A 20,257-nucleotide genomic window follows, 5' to 3' on the forward strand; every position below is an offset into this window, starting at 1 on the left:
TCCAGAAATGTGCACACACACACACACGTGCATGCCCACACAGTCTTTAACCACAGCATAAGAAGACAAAAGTCCCATTTTAAAATGAGGGAAGGGACTTCCCTGGTGGTGCAGTGGTTAAGAATCCGCCTGCCAATGCAGGGGACACAGGCTCGAGCCCTGGTCCGGGAAGATCCCACATGCCGTGGAGCAGCTAAGGCCGTGTGCCACAACTACTGAGCCTGCACTCTAGAGCCCTCAAGTCACAACTACTGAGCCCACACGCTGCAACTACTGAGCCCGCGCACCTAGAGCCGGTGCTCCGAAACAAGAGAAGCCACCGCAATGAGAAGCCCAAGCACCGCAACGAAGAGTAGCCCCCGCTCGCCGCAACCAGAGCAAGCCCGCGCGCAGCAATGAAGAGCCAATGCAGCAAAAAATAGATAAATAAATGTATGTTAAGTTTAATACATAGTGAGACAGATACCTGTATATACCAGCTCTGTCCACTGAGAGGGCTTAGAAGCACTTACAACTCAGAAGCAACAAGCACACCCAGTGCCCAGATCTTGTTTCTAAATTCCATTATTCAATGAAAGGAACAGGATTCCTAGGAGAAATGGCTGATGCTAGGGCTGAGACAGGGAAAATACCTGATGAGTCCAGATCACATAGTGCCAGAAATTAAGAACTTGCTTTAAAAAAACAAACGAACAAAAAAGAGATGAGGGCATGTCAAAAGGACACAGAAGCCATCCTGAGAGAGCTCTCAGTTGAAGCAAGGAAATAAAGAACATCGTATCAGATTGTAACCTAAAGTATAAAATAAATAGATACAAATCCATACTGATAATTAAACAACTGAATAAATAAATGCGTGGAGGGAAGAAGGGACAAATCTTCCTCACAAAGTACCCAAATAATGTGTTTAGATAGTCTCCCCCCCAGGAGGTGGAGCTTCAGTCCCCTCCTCTGGAGTGGAGGCTGGGCTTAGAATCTGGCTTTCAAAAAATTGAGCAGGGAAAGGGAACTCTAGAGTGCATAAACCTGGGAGACATCACCTTAACTAGTGATCAAGGTCACTATCAACAGTGATTAGTCACGGTGATTTAAAAATAGGAAAGAATGAAAAACTGTCAAAGATCAGAGAAGCCTAGGAAGTCATGATGACTAAAACCAGTGTGGTGTCCTAGACTGGATACTGGAAGAAAAAAAGACATTAGAATCCAGTCTAATCACAACAAAACATCAGACAAACCCCAATCAAGGGATATTATATAAAACAGCTGACCTAGTAATCCTGAAAACTGTCAAAGTCATCAAAAAAAATCAAAGTCTGAGGAATTTTCACAACCAAGAAAAGTCTAAGGAAGCTACTAAAAGCAGTATGGTTTCCTGGATGAGATCCTGGAACAGAAAAGGGACATTAGATAAAAATTAAGGAAATCTGAATAAAGCATGGACTTTAGTTAATGATGACTTATCAATACAGGTTCAATAATTATGACAAATGTACCATACTAAGGTAAGATGTTAATAATGGGAGAAACTGGGTGTGGGGTTTACAGGGTAACTCTCTGTACTATCTTTGTAATAATTCTATAAATCTAAAACTGTTGTAAAATAAAAATGACATAGTGGAAACACTGGTGAAACCTGAATAAAATCCACAGTTAGTAGTAATGTATCAATGTTAATTTCTTGGTTTGATGATATATCAAGTTGTATGTACCATGTCAAATGTAACATGGTTATACAAGAAGTTAACATTAAGAGAAACTGGACAGGGCCTCCCTGGTGGCGCAGTGGTTGAGAGTCCGCCTGCCGATGCAGGGGATACGGGTTCGTGCCCCGGTCTGGGAGGATCCCATATGCCGCGGAGCGGCTGGGCCCGTGAGCCATGGCCGCTGGGCCTGCGCATCCGGAGGCTGTGCTCCGCAGCGGGAGAGGCCACGACAGTGAGAGGCCCGCATACCGCAAAAAGAAAAAAGAAAAAAAAAAAAAAAAAAAAAAAAAAAGAGAAACTGGACAAAAGGTGTATGGAACCTTTCTGAACTATCTTTACAAGTTTTCTGTAAATCTAAATAGAGTTTTTCTTTTCCTAATGGGCAAAAATATTTTAAATTACACCTCTTAAAAGATAACCAATAAGGCTTCCCTGGTGGCGCAGTGGTTGGGAGTCCGCCTGCCGATGCAGGGGACACGGGTTCGTGCCCTGGAGCAGCTGGGCCCGTGAGCCATGGCTGCTGGGCCTGTGCGTCCGGAGCCTGTGCTCCGCGACGGGAGAGGCCACAGCAGTGAGCGGCCCGCGTACCGCAAAAAAAAAAAAAAAAGATAACCAATAAAGATATGAAAAATTATCATAATAGAAATACAATTATAAACCAAACTAAGAAAGCACTATATACCCAATAGTTAAAATTAAAAAGACTGACCTCTTAAATGAAATGCACAAATCCCTGAAAGACACAAGCAACCAAAGCCTACTCAAGAAGTAGCTAACTTCAGTAACACCTCAACTATTAAAGAATTGAATTCCTAACTCAAAGCCCACAAAGAAGACTCCACAAAGGCCCAGATGGCTTCACCGGTAAATTCTACCAACCTTTAAGAAATTATTCCAATTCTACACTTACTCTTCCAGAAAATAGAGGAAACACTTCCCAATTCACTAGTTGTGACCAACATTACCCCAACAAAACCAAACAACGAGATGACAAGAAAACAAAACTTCAGATCAATATTCCACCTTAATATAGATGCAAAAATCCTTTACAAAATTTTAGCACATTGAATCTAGAAATATACATAAAAAGAATAATTCATCATGAACAAGAGGGGCTTTCCCTAGCAATCCTAAGTTGGATGAACATTCAAAAATCAATCAATGTACTTCACTATCATAATACAAGAGAAAAACATAAAATTATCTCAACAGATACAAGGAAAGGCAATTTGACAAAATCCAAAACATTTAAGCAAAAATTCAAAATGACAACAGCAGAAATTTCCTAAAAAACATAATTAAGTGCCAAAAAATTACATTGGACATTGACGAGAAAGAGTCAAAGTTTCAGAAGTCATCAAGTATGAACCCAATTTCTTCTAAACAGTTAATTACATTTGATCTTAGAAGGTAATCTGATTTCTTTACACATCAAATATGACTTCTGACTGTATTTATACTTAGACTAAAATTAATTCTTATATATTGAAAATGCTTGGGTTGAAGTATAATGACCTGGGGCCAATTTGGAAAGGGAATGAAAAAAAATATATATAATAGTAAGGGCTTCTAATTTCCTAAAGGTAAACCTTACAGTAGATAACAAACAAGTACCTGGTATTACCCTCTGAAAGGAGACAAGGAAACCAAAATTTCTGTCTCTATTTGTCAGTGATCATGGGAAAGTTGCTTACTTTCTTTAGGTCTCATTTTCCTGTTCTTTTAAAAAGAGATTACACTAGATTCATCCTTAAATTCATCAAATTTTATTGAGCTCCTACTGTGTGTCAAACACTTTTCTAGACACTGGGAAATACAGCCGTGAGGAAAAAAAAATAGACAAAAATCCCTCTCCTCACAGAGTTTAGAGAGACAGACAAATAAAATGCATATGTGAAGTGTATAGCATGTTAAAGGGTAATAAATACTATGGAGAAAAACAAAGCAGGGAAGGGGACAGAAGGTACTGAGGGGAGTGTGGTTTTAAGTGAGGTTATAAGGGAACTAGATTTCTAGGTTCACTTTCAGTTCAAAAATCCAGTGATTTTCTTATATGTTGACTAGGCCGCATAAAAACACACAGTGAACCTCTGAACCTGACCTCTTTAAACTCGTACATTCTATCACCTTGCTCTGCGTGTCACCACTTATATTTTAGAAAAATAGGATTAAACATACATTTTTCCATACTGAGACAAAACATATGCTGTCACTTAATGAAATAAGTAATTTCCCAGTCTTGCCTTGAGAGAGGAAAATAAGAAAAAACCTAGCACTTTCTCCCCAAAGGCTCTAAAAATGTGGTATTTTTTTGTACACTATAGAAAGGATTAAAATTAGCTATTTTTCTCCTCCTCCAATATATCTGTGGCCTGGAGTTTGGTCCTTTACTGGACCTAAGTTACAAAGGGAGGTGGTTTTATAGCTTCTCCAAAGTGGAAGATTTTCCATAGGTGTGAAAAGTCGTATGAATAAAAAGTGTCACTACCATAGTTATTGCAGCTACCATATTTTGTATGCCTGCTATGTGCCAGGTACAGCACTAGCCATTTTACATATTAGACTGAACTATATGACACTGTCATTTATAGGTCAAAGTCAGCAGTTTTTTGGGTTTTTTTGTTTGTTTGTTTGTTTTTTGTGGTACGCAGGCCTCTCACTGCTGTGGCCTCTCCTGTTGCGGAGCACAGGCTCCGGACGTGCAGGCTCAGCGGCCATGGCTCACGGGCCTAGCCGCTCCGCGGCATGTGGGATCTTCCCGGACCGGGGCACGAACCCGTGTCTCCTGCATCGGCAGGTGGACTCTCAACCACTGCGCCTCCAGGGAAGCTCAGTCAGCAGTTTTATATAGATTAAATACTTTATCATCCATTAATTTCAAATTCCACGAGAGAGAAGTCTGTATAGGTTAATTGCAAGGTTGCTTTCTATAGTTCATCCACTGAATTATTATCTCAGACAAATCTTATAGATAATGGAACTTTTGTTTAGGGACATAAAGACCTTTTGCCAAGTTGATAGTGCTGTGAACGACAGCTGGAACATACTGCCTATCTATGGAGTTTGTGCAAACAAATACTTAAAATTTTTCACTTCAGACTTAATTTGAGGATTTGAGTTTTAAGTATCATTATCTATAGCACAAATTTCATCAAAAGCTATCATTAGCACTGTGACTTCATTTTGAGAAAAGTTCCATTTATTAGTTATACCCACTCTTCTGCTTAAAAAGACGGAATCTTCATTCCAAAATTAATATATTTTTCCCCACTAGGAAGAGTATAAAGCAACCCCAAAATTATACTAATATCTTAAATCTGTCCATTTGGATTGGAATTTCTATTTCTTTGGAAATACCTCATTAAAAGAATCTTTCCCAAAAGAGAACACTGTCCATAAACTAACCTATTAAATTCAATCCAAATAATTTTAAATTCATCTTTTAAAAGCAGATTAGTATCTACAGTTTATTATTTTTTTTCTTCTGGCAGCTATTTTTCATTCACTATACAGTTTACGTCTAGAGTTCACATTTATAAGATATTAATAAAATAGCTTTTGATTATCTTCTAAGTAACTGTATGTAATCTAAAGTTTCAACTAGCATAAAAAGGCAGGCACTTTGTATGTTACACTATTAGCAGATGGGAAAGTTTATTTATAACATTTAAATGCCAACAGAAGTCTCAGTGAAACATTAAGAGGAAAAATAAAAAGAAAGAAAAAACTACCTGAAGTTTTTTTGGGGAAAAAAGAGGGAAATAAATACAAGAAGAATACGGTGATCACATTTAGAAATCAAGGAATTTAAATAGGTTAATATACAAAAACCTACCAGCTCATTGCTTGTAGATGTGAGTCTTAGTTTTTCTTCAATTTCCTTTCCAATTTTCTGAACAGTTACCTGAGTCTGTTTAATTGCACACTGGGCTCTGTGAAGCCTAGAAACAAAAGTTGTAGAAAAATTTAAGTGCGTTAACTATAAACTCAACACAGAGCCACAGGCATAAATGGAACAAAATGAGGACAAAGTTTCCAGGATAAAGAGAATTAATATAATGAACTCAACTGATGATTTCACAATTCTCTAGCATATTTACAACAGAGAAATAACAAGAGTCACGATATGTTCTAAAAACACCCTTTCTATACCCATCTGACTGTCTGTGATGTACTGAGAGCTAAAATGAAGAACTCGCAGGAATCTGAAAGAGACCTTAGAAAATAACCTGACTGAACCCTATCATTTTACAGATGGGAAACTGAGGCCCAGAGAAATTAACTACATTACTAAAAAACCCCACTGCTATGAAGGCTATTACTTGTTGGGTATCCATAAAGAAAAAAAAATTAACAATAATCCCAAGTTAAGAAGACTGAATTAAAGCAGCAGCCCCTTTGAAACAAGGAGCATTGAAAAAATTAACTGTTTTTCTTTTTTGCTTTAATTATGGGTTTGTGTTTTTCTTTGTCTCTTTGTCTTCAAGTATAGCTTATATATTTTGTATACATGTACATACTAAAAATGGTCAAATTGTCTTTATTCACAGGTAACATGATTTTCATGTAGAAAATCATCAGGAATCCACAAAACAACTACTAAAACTAATAATGTCACAGGATACAAGGTCAACAAACACTCAATTATATTTCTATATATGGGTCAATAATTTCACAGTCACAATCCCAATCCCAACAGGCTTTGTTTTTGTGTGTATGTGTGCTTCTTTTTGTAGAAATTAAGAAGCTGATACTATAAATTATATAGAAAAACAAAGAATCTAGAAGAGATAAACCAATCTTTAAATCTGCCAGATTTCAAGACTTCCTTTTTTATAAAGCTACGTAATCAAAACAATCTGGTACTGGCATAAGGATCAAAAAACAGATCAATGGAACAGAATAAAAGAGAATAGAAACAGACCTACACATATATATGGTCAACTGATTTTGGACAAAGGAACCTAGGCAAATTAATGGAAAAAGGAAAGTTTTTTAAACAAATGGTGCTGGAACAGTGGATAAACACAGTTGCTGTGAGGTAAGGAATGAATCTCATTCCTTACCTCACAGCACAAAAAAAATTAATTCAAGGAGATCATAGTAAACATAAAAGCTAGAGTCATGAAATCTGTAGAGGAAAACACAGAATCTCTTGCAACCTTGGGGTAGGCAAAGATTTCTTAGAGAAGACACAAAAAGCACTAACCTTAAACTTAAAAATGGATAAATTAGGCACTGCCGAAATAAAAAATGTCTTTTCATCTAAAGATGTTGTTAAGGAAATATAAAAGCAGTCCATGGACTGGGAGAAAATATTTGTAAAACATTAATTCGACAAAGTACTGTGCCTGGAGTATATAAAGAACTCTTACAAACCAGTAACAAAGAGACAACCCAATTAAAAATGGGCAAAAGAGTGAAACACTTCACAAAAGAAGATATAAGAAAGGTCAATAAGCATAGGAAAAGGTGCTCAAAATCTTAGTCATCATGGTAATGAAAATTAAAATCGTAATGAGATAGCATTTCACACTTGTTAGAATAACTAAAATTAAAATGACAACACCTGATGCTAGCAAGGATGTGCAGCAACTGACTGACACTTGCATGCATCGGTGATAAAAGTATAAAACAGTATCATCACTTTGGAAAACTGTTTCTTGTAAAGTTATACATACATCTAACCTATGACCCAGTATTTCTACTCCTTACCATTTACTCAATAAATATAAAAACACGTCCACAAGAAGATATGTATAAGAACGTTCACAGAAAACAATCCAAACGTGCATCAAACAGGAGAATTAATAAGCAAATTGTGGTATACTCATACAGTGAAATTCTACTCGGCAATAAAAAGGAACACAACACTGATATACACAACAATATGAATGAATCTCAAAAAAACATTATGCTGAGTGAAAAAAGCCAGGAACGAAAAAGTACATACTATATGATTCCATTTAAACAAAGTTCAAGAACAGGTAAAAGCAATCTATGGTGACAGAAATCAAGAGTGGCTAGCTGCCTGGGTGAGGCAGGACTGACTGGTAGAGAGCAAGGCGAACTAAGGAACTACCTGAGGTGATGGAAATGTTCCATGTCTTGATTGGGGTGAGGCGCACAGGAGGGTACACAGAATTTAAACTTGAAATCTAAGTATTTCACGGTATATAAATTTTACTTCCGATTTTTAAAACTGGTCAACTATCCTAAACTGAAAGTTATCCTACATATGAGGACGTTAATTTTATCAGGGAGTTGACGGCATCAACACTTCTGCCAACATTATTATTACGACACCTTGCACTAAAAATATTCATGACATATTCTGCACTTTCAGAAGTTGCCTGATAGTTACTGAGGATTTCTTAGGTCATCTAAAAAGGAGCAAATCTTATGAGATTACTCATGAGATCAGTTCTTCTGCAACTTCCTCAGGACTCCAAAGGAATCCAATAGAGGAGATTATCCTCCATCCTATTGCCTCCTGCTCTGGGTGTGAATTCGTACACACTGTCTTGATGGCAATACTCGCCTACAAAGGTGATGCTAAAGAAATTCAAAAGCAAGGAGAGGCCCTTTGTGATGTGGTCCCCACCTCGTTTCTGATACGCTTACTTTGCACGCGCAACTCCAGCAATGCTGAACTACTAACTCTCCCCAAACACATCATGCCATTTCTTCCTTCTGTACCTTTGAGTGAGCTGTTCCATCTGCCTACAAGCTTCGCTCTCTCTTAACAGATAAGTATACTCCCAAACCCACTAACGGGCAGCTCAAGCATACCTTCTTTTTCAAAGGCCTTCCCGACTGTTCCAGACAGGTAGAGGCACTTCTTCCTATGGAGATCCACAGCATCATGTATACAACAACACTAACAAAGATTATAGAACCACATTTTACAGCAACCGCCTATTTCCTTGTCTATTTCTCTACTAGATTTCTGGGAAAAAAGAAAAGAAAACACTCATTTTTTTTTTCATTTACATTCCCAGTACTTAGCAGAGAATGTGGCACAAAGGCACTCAAAATATATTGCTGACTGAAGGTCAACTAATGCCTGCATATAAAAGTACAGTCCCAAGATTTTGACTATTTTTACTGATATCAGTGAAAGACTAAAAGACTAACGTACTAGTTTTCTATATCTATAACTTCAAAATATATTCAAAACAAAAATCACATAAATTAAAGACCATTCACTCTGGCAAGAAACAAGCAATTTCTACTAAAAATGTTATGAGAATTCTAATTTGATAGGCATTATCAACCCAAAGTAGAAATCAACAAAATAGCCTGTTACTTTGAAAGGAGGGAAAATGCTGCCTAAAACTCACTAGAGTACTATGCAAACAACCTTGTCAAATGGTAAAGACTCTAAAAATAAAAATGATTCATGACCATAATTAATGTATGACTTCAACTATTTGGCTCTCACTGCCCCAGACGCTTTCTGATCTTACCTTAGGGGCTTAAAACACACAGACAGAGTCACATTTCCTCCAATCTTCAGTGTTATCCAAATAGACTTTCAGAGCCCCTGCTACATCAAGACAGAGCTAATAACGTCCCCCTTTCAAGCTCAATAGGAGAATAAAAGTTTGAAGTGTTTAGGCGTTTAAACATAACATGGGACATCCTAATTCCCCTGGGGGTGAAGAGGTGAAGGACTGACAAGAAAAGAAACAACTGCCTTACCTCCAAACCAGCTAGCCAGTTTCAGAGGAATGTTTCTTGATTTTGCAAACTATGAAATGGTACTCTGAAGAAATATAAATCATCCAGTCATCTGGGTGATTAGTCAATACCAACACTAACACCCTCAAGCTGAAATAAAACTCATCATCACTGGTGTGGGGAGGACAGGGATCAACTAGCTATCTCATAGGTATTCTGGTTATAGCAAATTCATGCATATTATATCAATATGTTTTGAGATAACAGTAGAATTGAAAGTGGGTTAAAAATAATGCTTTGCAGCTAGATATTGCTGTGAATGTAAAGATGCACTGAACAAAAAGTATTATGTCAAATGAATACTGAGACCATACCTATCAGATATTAACAATTATCTCAGTAAAGGAGAAGTGAGGAAACAATTTTTGCCTACTTAGTATTGATCATATCACATCTGAATGCTGCATTCAATTTTAAGATGATGAATGACAAATTAGAGCACCTAGAAAGTCAGTGAAGTATAGCTCCCTATGGCTTGCAGGGAGAGATTAAAAGGGAAAAGAATATATAGGAAAAAACAGGATTCTATTGAGAGAAATAGATACTTTATCATTAATGATTTTGTATTCCATATGAAGGAGCTTAGATTTTTATTCTGAAGGTATTACGAAACCATTAAAAAGTTTTAAGCCAAGAAAGATTTAATGACATTTGCACTTTCTTCCTGTAATTAGGTGACTGGGATACAGAGAAACAAGACTGTAAACAGGAAGGCTAGTACAAGGTTATTTTAACAGTCCTAGCAAAAGTTTAGGCATTGTCTTAAATTAAAATAGGAACAGAAAGGATGATGTAGATGTGAAAAGTTAGAGAGGAGATATAAAAAATGATGACTGAAAATTACCAACATCAAGAACACAAGAGAAGACATCACCACAGATCCTATGGACATTTAAAGGGAATTAAGGGAAATTATGAACAATATGCCAATAAATTTAACAACTTAGATGAAATAGTTAAGTTGCTTAAAAACCACAAGTTTCCAAACCAAACAAACGAAATAGAAAATCTGAATAGTTGTTATCAGTTAGAGAAGCTAAATTTATAGTTAAAAACCTCTCACATAGGGCCTCCCTGGTGGCGCAGTGGTTGAGAGTCCGCCTGCCGATGCAGGGGATACGGGTTCGTGCCCCGGTCTGGGAGGATCCCATATGCCGCGGAGCGGCTGGGCCCGTGAGCCATGGCCGCTGAGCCTGTGCGTCCGGAGCCTGTGCTCCGCAACGGGAGAGGCCACAACAGTGAGAGGCCCGCGTACAGCAAAAAAAAAAAAAAAAAAAAACCTCTCACATAGAAAACTACATTCAGATTGCTTCACTGGTGAAATACTAATCTTAACAAAAACCTTTCAAAGAAGAAGGAACACTTTTCAATTTGTTTTAAGAGGCCAGAATAACCTTGATACCAAAACATCACAAGAAAAGCAAATTACAGACAATACAAAAATCACTAATAAAATTAGCAAATCAAATCTAGCAATATATGAAAAAGATAACACATCTTGATGAAGTGGATTTACCTGAGGAGTACAAGGTTGATTTAACATTTGAAAATCAATTGTGACAGAATGAAAGAGAAAAAAACATATCATTATCTCAAAAGATGCTCCAAAAAAGCATTTGATAAAATTCAATACCTGTTAATGATTTAAAACAAAAATCTCTCAACAACCTAAGGAAAAAGGAGAGGTTCCTCAATCTGATAAAGGGTTTATACTAAAACTCTGCAGGTAATACTTAAGATCAGGAATAAGAAAAGATGTCTACTTTCACTACTCTATTCAACACTGTACTCAAGATCCAAGCCATTGTAATAAGGCAATTTTAAAAAGTCACAAATACAGGAAAGGAAGAAGCAAAAATTTGTACTCACAGATGCTATATGATTGTGTACATAGAAAAAAATGTTTTAATCTATAATCAAACTAATAATAAACTTAGCAACATTGCAAGATTCCAGGTTAATTCACAAAAATCAATTGGTATTTTTATAGAGTATCATCGAATAACTAGATGTGAAAGATGTGAAAGACCTGTACACTGAAAACTAGAAAACACTGCTGAGAGAAATTTAAAAACAACCTAAACAAATGGAGTCATGTACTCTTTCATGGATTGGAGGTTAAGAAGTCAAGTCTCCCCCTAAATTTATCTAGAGTCAATTAATCCCAATCAAAAGCCTAGCATTTTTTTTTAATTGACAAGCTGACTCAAAAATTGATATGTAAATATAAAAGTCTTAGAATAGCCAAGAAAATGTTAAAGCACAAAGCTGGGAGGCTTACACTACCAGATTTTATGACTTATCATAAAGCTCGTTTGTAAAGCAGTAGTAGTTGCATAAGGCTAAACAAATAGATTGATGAAACAGAAGATCAGGATATAGACATAGACCTATTCAATCAATTTATATTTTGATCAGGGAAAGAAACGCTTTGTCAACAAATGACACTAAAATAAACTGGATATCAATATGGGAAAAAAATGAACCTTAAACTCTACCTCACATCATACACAAAAATTAATTTGAAATGATCAAAGACTTAAATGTAAAAGCTAAAACTATTAAGCCTCTAAAATAACATGTAGGAAAGTATATTCATGACCTTGGGTTAGGCAAAGATTTCCTAAAGAGGACACAAAAAGTACTATCCATAAAATAAAAACCTGATATAGCATACTTTATCAAAATTTAAAACTCTCATCAAAAGACATTATTGAAAAAATGAAAAATCTAGTCAGAGAGTGAGACAAAATATTTATATATATATATATATATATATATATATATATATATATATATATATATATATCTGACAAAGGACTTGTATTTCTAACGTGTACAAAGAATTCCTACAACTTAACAATAAAAACCAAACAACCCAATAAATAAAAAAGGGCAAAATATTTAACAAACACTTCACAAAAGAAGATACAAGAATGGCTGATAAGCACATAAAATGCTGCTCAATATCACTAGTCATCAAAGAATTAAAAATTAAAATCAAAATGATACACCAGTACAAACCTACTATAATGGCTAGAATTTACACAACAATACCAAGTGATGTCAAGGAGTGGAGCAACTGGAACTTTCAAACACTGTTGGGGGGATTCTAACACTGTATAACTACTCTGGAAACTGGTAATTTCTAATAAATTAAATATACACCTATCATATGAGCAGGAAGCTCCACTCTTAGGTATAAGAGAAATGAAAGCATGTGACCACAAGAGACTTTTTTTTCTTCCAGTTTTATTGAAATATAATTGGCATACAGCACTGTTTGGTGAACATCCATCATCTCATATAGATACAAAATAAAAGAACAAGAAAAAAATTTTCTTCCTTGCGATGAGAACTCTCAGGATTTACTCTCTTAACAACTTCCATATATAATAATACAGCAGTGTTCATTATATTAATCATGTTGTACATCACATCCCTAGTATTTATTTATCTTTCTAACTGAAAGTTTGTACCTTTTGACCACCTTCAACCAAATCCCCCTCCTCCAACCCCTCACAAAAGTCTTTTGGAAAGATATTCTTAGCAACTTTATTTATAACAGTCAAAAAGTGTAAACAGGGCTTCCCTGGTGGCGCCGTGGTTGAGAGTCCGCCTGTCAATGCAGGGGACACAGGTTCATGCCCCGGTCCGGGAAGATCCCACATGCCGCGGAGTGGCTAGGCCCGTGAGCTGTGGCCGCTGAGCCTGAGCGTCCGGAGCCTGTGCTCCACAATGGGAGAGGCCACAACAGTGAGAGGCCCGCGTACCGCAAAAAAAAAAAAAAAAAAAAGTGTAAACAATTCCTGGAGATGGTGTGGAGAAAAGGTAACCCTCCTACACTGTTGGTGGGAATGTAAATTGGTGCAGCCACTATGGAGAACGGTATGGAGGTTCCTTAAAAACCTAAAAATAGAGTTGCCATATGCTCCACCAATCCCACTCCTGGGCATATACCCAGAGAAAATTCAAATTTGAAAAGATACATGCACCCCAGTATTCTTAGAAGCACTACTTACAATAGCCAAGACACAGAAGCAACTTAAGACAGATGAATAGATTAAGAAGATGTGTTTGGGACTTCCCTGGTGGCGCAGTGGTTGAGAATCCGCCTGCCAATGCAGGGGACACAGATTCAATCCCTGGCCTGGGAAGATCCCACATGCCACGGAGCAACTAAGCCCGTGTGCCAGAACTACTGAGCCTGCGCTCTAGGGCCCGCGAGCCACGACTACTGAAGCCCACGCGCCTAAAGCCTGGGCTCTGCAACAAGAGAAACCACTGCAGTGAGAAGCCAACACACTGCAACAAAGAGTAGCCCCTACTCACCGCAACTAGAGAAAACCCGTGTGCAGCAACAAAGACCCAATGCAAACCAAAATAAATAAATAAATTAATTGATTAATTAATTAATTTAATTAAGAAGATGTGGTATGTAAATACAATGGAAAATTTCTCAGCCATAAAAAAGAATGAATAATGCTATGGACCTAGAGATTATCATACTAAGTGAAGTAAATCAGACAGAGAAAGACAAATATCATATGATACCACTTATATGTGGAATCTAAAAAAAAAGATACAAATGAACTTATTTACAAAAACAGAAACAGACTTGAAGACATAGAAAACACACTTATGGTTACAAAAGGGGAGGGGATAAATTTGGAATTGGGGATTAACAGATACACACTCTATATACAAAAAAAAACAACAAGGACCTACTCTATAGCACAGGGTAAACAATTCAAATGTCCATCAACAAGATAATGCATAAGCAAATTGTGGTATATTCATAGAAAAACCACTCACAGCAATAAAAAGGAACAAACTACTGATCTATACTACAATATGGATAAATTTCAAAAGTATGCTGAACAAAAGAGTATACCGTATGGTTCCATTTATAAGAAGTTCAAGAACAGGAAAAGCTAATAAATGAGGAGGCAATAAGAAAAGTGTTTGACTCAGCCAGGGGTGGGGACAAGGGTGTAAGAATGACTGGCAAAGCGGTATGAAGGAACTTTCTGGAGAGCGAAAAATATTCTATATCTTCAAGGAATGATGACAATGTGGGTGTGTATATCTGTCAAAACTCATCAGATTACACATTTAAATTCTCTTAATTTTATGTTGTATAAATTGTACTGCAAAAGAAAAAGAAAAAAATGATCACTGGTGTATGGCTTGGGGAACCAGGAAAATGGTGATGTCATTTATTGAAAGGGTGAACAGGGATGAGCAGTTTGAGAAGAAAGTTCTGCTTTCAGTTTGAGGCGCCTGTGCAACATCCGAGAGGAGGTGTTGAGCATGGGTTGAATACAAGGATCTGGAGCTTAGGAGACAGATCTTGGCCGGAGATAAAAATATGGCAATCATTAGCACACAGATGGTTATTAATGCTATGAAAGTAATGACATCATTCTGGAAGACTGTGAGAATGAGAGAGAACAGAGCCTAGAACAGAATTCCGAGGAAAATCAATTTTTAACGGATTAGAAATAAAGAAATAAAAGCTGCAAAAAATTCTGACCCAGAATTCCAGAGAAGTAGAAGGACAGCTGGGAGAGGTGGTGTTACAGCAGTCAAAGGAACAGAATGTCTCAAGGAAGCAATAATCACTGTCATAAAATCAAGTAACCTGAGGCCTAAACAGTATCTACAGATTTAGCAACAAGGACTTGATTAAAACTGTTTCAAATCTTTTCACCTCTCTCTTTAACTACTGCCACCATCATCTTCTATCTAACCAGTAGCCTCCTAACTGGTTTCTAAGCGTCAACTCTTGCTCTTCTCAATTCCAATCTCTACTCAGTACCACAGGTAACCCTGTTCATCATTTGGTCAGTACTAATTGTAGCTTATCTGCCTGGTCTCCAGAATGCCTGCCTTATAGAGCTGTGTCCATAGTCTGATATCACCTACATCACTATGCCTGTTGCAACATGTCAACAATCTTTCTAGACTGGGAAACAGAATATAAAAACTAAAGACTTTGTCCTACCAGCAACACAGTCCAGTACTCCAGGTTTCTCTTCTCACAGGATAAGAGAGATAGTAAACAAGTTCTCTTTACATTGCAAAGTCTCTAATACATGTCTGCGATTAAATTCCCTTAGAGACAACTATAGAAATATCACAATCTACAAACTTATAATTTAAAAGACTAGTGTTGTATAATACAGCTAGGCCTAACCACTTTACCTTTCTTCATCTCTGATTGATAGACATGAAATGTTTTACTCTAGGCTCTAAATAATAGCTAGTGTTAATAGCTAGTGTTTGATTATCTATACAATGCCTTTCATTAGGTAATACATCTAAAGGTAGTTAACAGGACTTCCCTGGTGGTGCAGTGGTTAAGAATCCGCCTGCCAATGCAGGGAACATGAGTTTGAGCCCTGGTCCGGGAAGATCCCACATGCCGTGGAGTAACTAAGCCCGTGTGCCACAACTACTGAGCCTGCGCTCTACAGCCCACAAGCCACAACTACTGAGCCCACGTGCCACAACTACTGAAGCCCGTGCACCTAGAGCCCGTGCTCCGCAACAAGAGAAGCCACTGCAACAAGAAGCCTGTGCACCGCAATGAAGAGTAGCCCTCGCTCACTGCAGCTGGAGAAAATCTGCGCACAGCAACGAAGACCCAACCCAGCCAAAAATAAAAAAAAATATATATATTAAATTACTTTAAAAAAATAAATAAAATAAAGGTAGTTAACATATATGTACTTCTAGTCATGTTTATAATACCTTCCATCAATGATAAAAGGATTTTTCTGGTGACTGAAAAGGCTATGACCTATAATTTTTCCACACTAAATACAATTTTCAATATATTTTTTTAGAATTCTAGTCAAATAAATCTAGACACCACAATAGTCATGAATCACCACAGTGCTCCAAACTTCTGACCTAAGGAAACCACAAAATAATACATGAGTACTGTCTTAAACCACTAAATTTATGGTAATTTATTATCCATCAATAGAGAACTAATACTCTCTTCCAATCCAAATCTTGACTACCTTGCTTTCAAGGCCAGCTCAAATATCATCTCTTCATTATTTCATTTACAGAGCACATTATCACATTAGTCAAGATAATAGCTGCACTTTATAAACCTTTAGTCTAATCCTTTATCTGACAATAATCAACACACATTTTAATTTATTCATTCATCCTATCTTCACACTGAGCACTTCCCATGTTGCTAATACTGAGCCTGGTGTTGAGAGAAAAGTCATTGGAGACAGTCTATCTCTCCAGAAACAGACAATTTATTTACATATTCATGCAACAAACACTTAAGTGCCTAAATGTGAGCCCATGCCCTATGTTAGGTAATGGAAATACAGAGATCAAAGATCTACATCTTATATTCATAAATGCACAAACATTGTGGAGAAATGGGTGTGTAAAAAATTATAATAGTGTAATACTATGATAGAGGTACATATAGGGTAATAGCTGAGCATAAAGGAGGGACATCTATTTTAGGGGTAGTATCAAGTGGAAGTAAAGTCTTCTAGGAAGAAGTAAAAACTAAGCTGATATTAAAAGTAAGAGTAGAATTAACTAGGTAAAAAAGAAGGAAGATATTTCAGACAAAAGGAGAAGCAGATACAAAAACAGAGAAAAAAGATTGCATAACATTTTCAAGAACTGCAAGCCTTTAGCAAGGCTGGAGCATCCTCTCATATGTGAGAGGATGGCAAGAGATGAGGGTATAAAGGTAGACAGAGGTCAGATTATGAAGACTTAGTATATCAGGCTAAGGAGTTTTATTCCCAAGGTAATGGGATAATTTAAAGTGGGAGACCTGACCGAATGTATGTTTTAAATTTAAGAATATTTGGGCTGCAGTGTGAAAAGACTAGGGTACTTCCCAGTACAAAACGACCCAGAAATTCCTTTTTGGAAGAGGAAGAATTCAAGTAGAAGTCCAGAAATAGATAATATTTGATAAGACTACCCCTTATCTGAGTTGTGGTCCTACTCAATAACCCTGGGAGGATGGCTCTATCTAGAGTTCACCTCATGCTCTGATCATCTGTTTACTGCCTCTCTCCAGCACTAGATTCCATACTCCTTGAAAACCTAGAGCTATATCTTATTAGTGTTTGTGCTCTTGAGCTTCCCCACAGTTCTGGTACAGACCTTCAGTACACAGCTTCCCTTCCATCCCTCAGGAGTAGGGAGGGGCCTATCTCACCCTTCCTCTTAGACCTTCAAAGCACAGTAGATGATAAACAACAGATGACTATTTTAAGATTTCTTCTGATTCTGTTTTCCTCAAATTCTATGAAATACTTGTTGACTGATAAATTTACTCATGTTTTCTTATAAGTGTATCAAGCATAGAAAAATTCCTGGAAAACTGCCTTGAGAAAGTTTTTTTAAAGTTTGCAAATCACATTAATATTAGAGTACAAATTTCTGATTGTCGAAATCCCTCTTACACAGTGATTTTTTATAAAGGAACATAGCGATTCAGATGGGTCTGCTGGGAAGATCTATTACTTCTCATTCTAGATACTACATGTCTGTCAACAGGGCCTGATTTTTTTCTGAAAGTCACATTCCACTGATTATTAACACTGACTTGACTACTGACTAAAGGTTCTACGTCTTTTTTTCACTCAGGCTGTGTCCATATGTCAAGCCTTCCTCTTCTTATACAATTGGTTTGGGAACTTAATTTATCCCAGTTAAATTCCAACTTGAAATTAAAGATGGGCTGAATATATATTCTACCTTTCCAGTCCCCAGAGATCATCTTATATACTGATTCTGTTATACAAAGTAATCACCATCTCTAGAAGCTCCACACTATCATTTCATTAGCTTTCTAAGTTTTTAAGCTTTGCATAAGTTTCTATACCTTTGTTCTAATGCTTAGACTGTAATATCGTAAAGGGTAGAACTATGTCTCCCTTGTTTGACATTATATCCCCAGCATATTGCACAGTTTCCAACATGCAGTACTCAATAAACATATGGCGAGTAAATAACTGAATGCATGAACATGTTGAACAAGACTAGATAAAAAAAGAGCCCTATGCCATGCCATTAGAAATTTCCCTCTAGGTTGGTAAGTTATTAAGCAGTTATAAATCTTCCTATCTTTACTATCATCTAGCTTATCCTTCTTATCTTGCTCCCCAAGCTTTCAATCATAGCTTGCCAAAGACCTTACTAGAGTTATTATCTGGATCTACAAATCTACTTATCCTTTCAAAATGGACACATCAGTCTGAGATAACTTGTTCTTGGGAAAGGCTCATTAAGGGGAAGGGATTTAACTTCAATTTGAAGGAAGGGTGGGATTCTGACAACTGTATGCAACAGAATAGTCATTTAGGGTATTGGGAATAGCTTTTCAAAGTCATTAAGGGAGCAGAGTGCCTTGCGTGTTCAAAATAGGAAGCAGGTAGTGTGCTAAAGCAAAGGGCACATGAGAGAATGTCATTGAGTCTGGGAAGGTTGATCAGAGCCAAACTGCTGTGGACTTGGAATGCCTGAGAAATCTTTTGTATCTTCATAGCACCTACAGCGATCTTGGACACATGGGAATCACTCAAATACTTGTTGACGGGTTTACTAAATATGACAGTTTTCCAAAAGACCAGAAGTCTACCCTAAAGCCTGCTTCTACATTCCTCTGTCTAGACCATGCACATAGTTGAGAAGAATACACAGTATCATGGTAATGGCATCAAATAAGACAGAACACTACTGCTACTTATGAAATTGAGGAGACAGTAGGTGATGTGAAAGCATGTGATAATGAGTGTGTCAGGTCTAACCAAGATGTGTCCTCAAAAACTAACAAACAGCACTGACGAAGCAAAAGTTATAAAACGATAATCAACTCTCTGAATTTCCAATTTACATTTCAAAAACTCACTTCAGGCAAGAAGAACCACAGCTGGCATAAGAGTAGGCTAAATCATTCCCAGATTTTTTCATAATACCATCCGTGTGCTAAAATGCAAGTTTAATTTAAAATATATTCATTGTACAATAAACATACTTGAGGAAGTACATAAAAAGTACTTCAGAATTAGAAACAAGAAAGAGTACAAACTAGGATATGGACAAGGTTTTAAAACTTAGAAGTAATACTATACATGACTTTAAGCCAATAAACTAAAAAGAACAGAAAAAGTAAATGATTTTCTAGAAAACTATTAATTACCAAGTTTTCTCAACAAGAGATTAAAAACATGAGGAGATTAATAACCACAAAGAAATCAGAAAGGTAACCAAAGGCTAATATCTTGTGGGGGTAGAGGGACTGCAGGCCCTGATCATTTTATAGGTGAGAGCTACCACCTAAATCTAAATTACATAAATTGTCTTAAATCATGAGAAAATATAGACAGCTTCTCAATTCATTTTAGGCTAGTGTAACCCTTATGAGTTTTGATTTGAACCTGAACAGCACACACAAAAATAAAACTACATGTCTGCCTCACTTATAAAAAACTGCAAAATACAAAACATTAGCAAATCTAAGCCAGTGCTGTATTAATAAATACATCATAAGCAAGTAAAATTTATCACAGGATTATACAGGTGGTTTAACATCATTTAACATCAAGTCTGTGTAATTCACTGCACTAATAGAACAAAGGAGAAACACTAAACTTGTTCCTGAGAAAAATCCTTAGTTATACTAGGCATAGAAACTTTCTTGTTTGATAAAAGGAATCTATCAGAAAACTCCAACTTATATCATAATGAATGGTGAAATGTCAGAATATCAAGGATGTCCTCTGTGGCAAACTGAATTTTCCATAT

The 20,257-nt window shown here is 36.8% G+C and overlaps 1 protein-coding gene across 3 annotated transcripts in view; it reads right to left on the reverse strand.

Annotated features, from left to right (window-relative positions):
- Nucleotides 1-20,257, reverse strand: part of UVRAG (UV radiation resistance associated) — a 315,157-nt gene that overhangs the window by 177,340 nt on the left and 117,560 nt on the right. For all 3 annotated transcript variants that reach the window (XM_082628358.1, XM_082628357.1, XM_082628359.1), the window contains one exon: nt 5,541-5,646. In XM_082628358.1, coding sequence (XP_082484484.1) covers nt 5,541-5,646 — 106 coding nt within the window. The remainder of the gene's footprint in view (nt 1-5,540; nt 5,647-20,257) is intronic.

This window comes from Mesoplodon mirus (assembly GCF_964341445.2).
Source record: "Mesoplodon mirus genome assembly, chromosome: 7".
Lineage (NCBI taxonomy): Eukaryota > Metazoa > Chordata > Mammalia > Artiodactyla > Ziphiidae > Mesoplodon > Mesoplodon mirus.